The following is a 486-nucleotide window of genomic DNA, read 5'->3' on the forward strand; positions in this document are numbered from 1 at the left end:
AGCCCCCCCCACCTCTTGCTGCTGCTGCTGCTGCTGCTGCTGCTGCTGCTGCTGCTGTTGTTGCTGTTGTTGCTGCTGCATCCCCTTCCTGCGCTGGGGGCCGAAGGATACTCGAAGCATTGCACACCCCTCAAAAGCAGCAGCAGCAGCAGCACCTGCTGCTGCTGCTGCTGCTGCTGTTGCTGCTGTTGCTGCTGCAGCAGGAGAAGCAGCAGGTGCTGCAGCAGAAGACAAGGCGCCCTTCGATAAAGAGACAGGAGGAGACGCCCGAGCTTGTTGCTGCAGTTGCTGCTGCTGCTGCTGCTGCTGCTGCTGCTGAGCAGTGCATGCGTTCTCACCCCATTCCTGCTGCAGCAGCAGCTGCTGCAGCTGCTGCTGCTGAGGTAGACATTGTTGACTTTGCAGCTCCTGCTGCAGCAGCACCTGCTGCTGCTGTTGTTGCTGCTGTTGCCGCTGCTGCTGCTGCTGCTGCTGCTGCTGCTGCTG

The 486-nt window shown here is 60.9% G+C and overlaps 1 protein-coding gene across 1 annotated transcript in view; it reads right to left on the bottom strand.

The window, feature by feature from the left end:
• EMH_0092480 (uncharacterized protein) overlaps nucleotides 1-391 on the bottom strand; it is a gene marked incomplete at both ends in the record, with an annotated part of 2,007 nt that extends 1,616 nt beyond the window's left edge. The window contains 2 exons of the mRNA XM_013501841.1: nucleotides 13-240; nucleotides 339-391. Coding sequence (XP_013357295.1) covers nucleotides 13-240; nucleotides 339-391 — 281 coding nt within the window. The remainder of the gene's footprint in view (nucleotides 1-12; nucleotides 241-338) is intronic.
• Nucleotides 392-486: the final 95 nt, after the last annotated feature.

Source organism: Eimeria mitis, genomic scaffold, assembly GCF_000499745.2.
Source record: "Eimeria mitis Houghton genomic scaffold, Emh_scaff7720, whole genome shotgun sequence".
NCBI lineage: Eukaryota > Apicomplexa > Conoidasida > Eucoccidiorida > Eimeriidae > Eimeria > Eimeria mitis.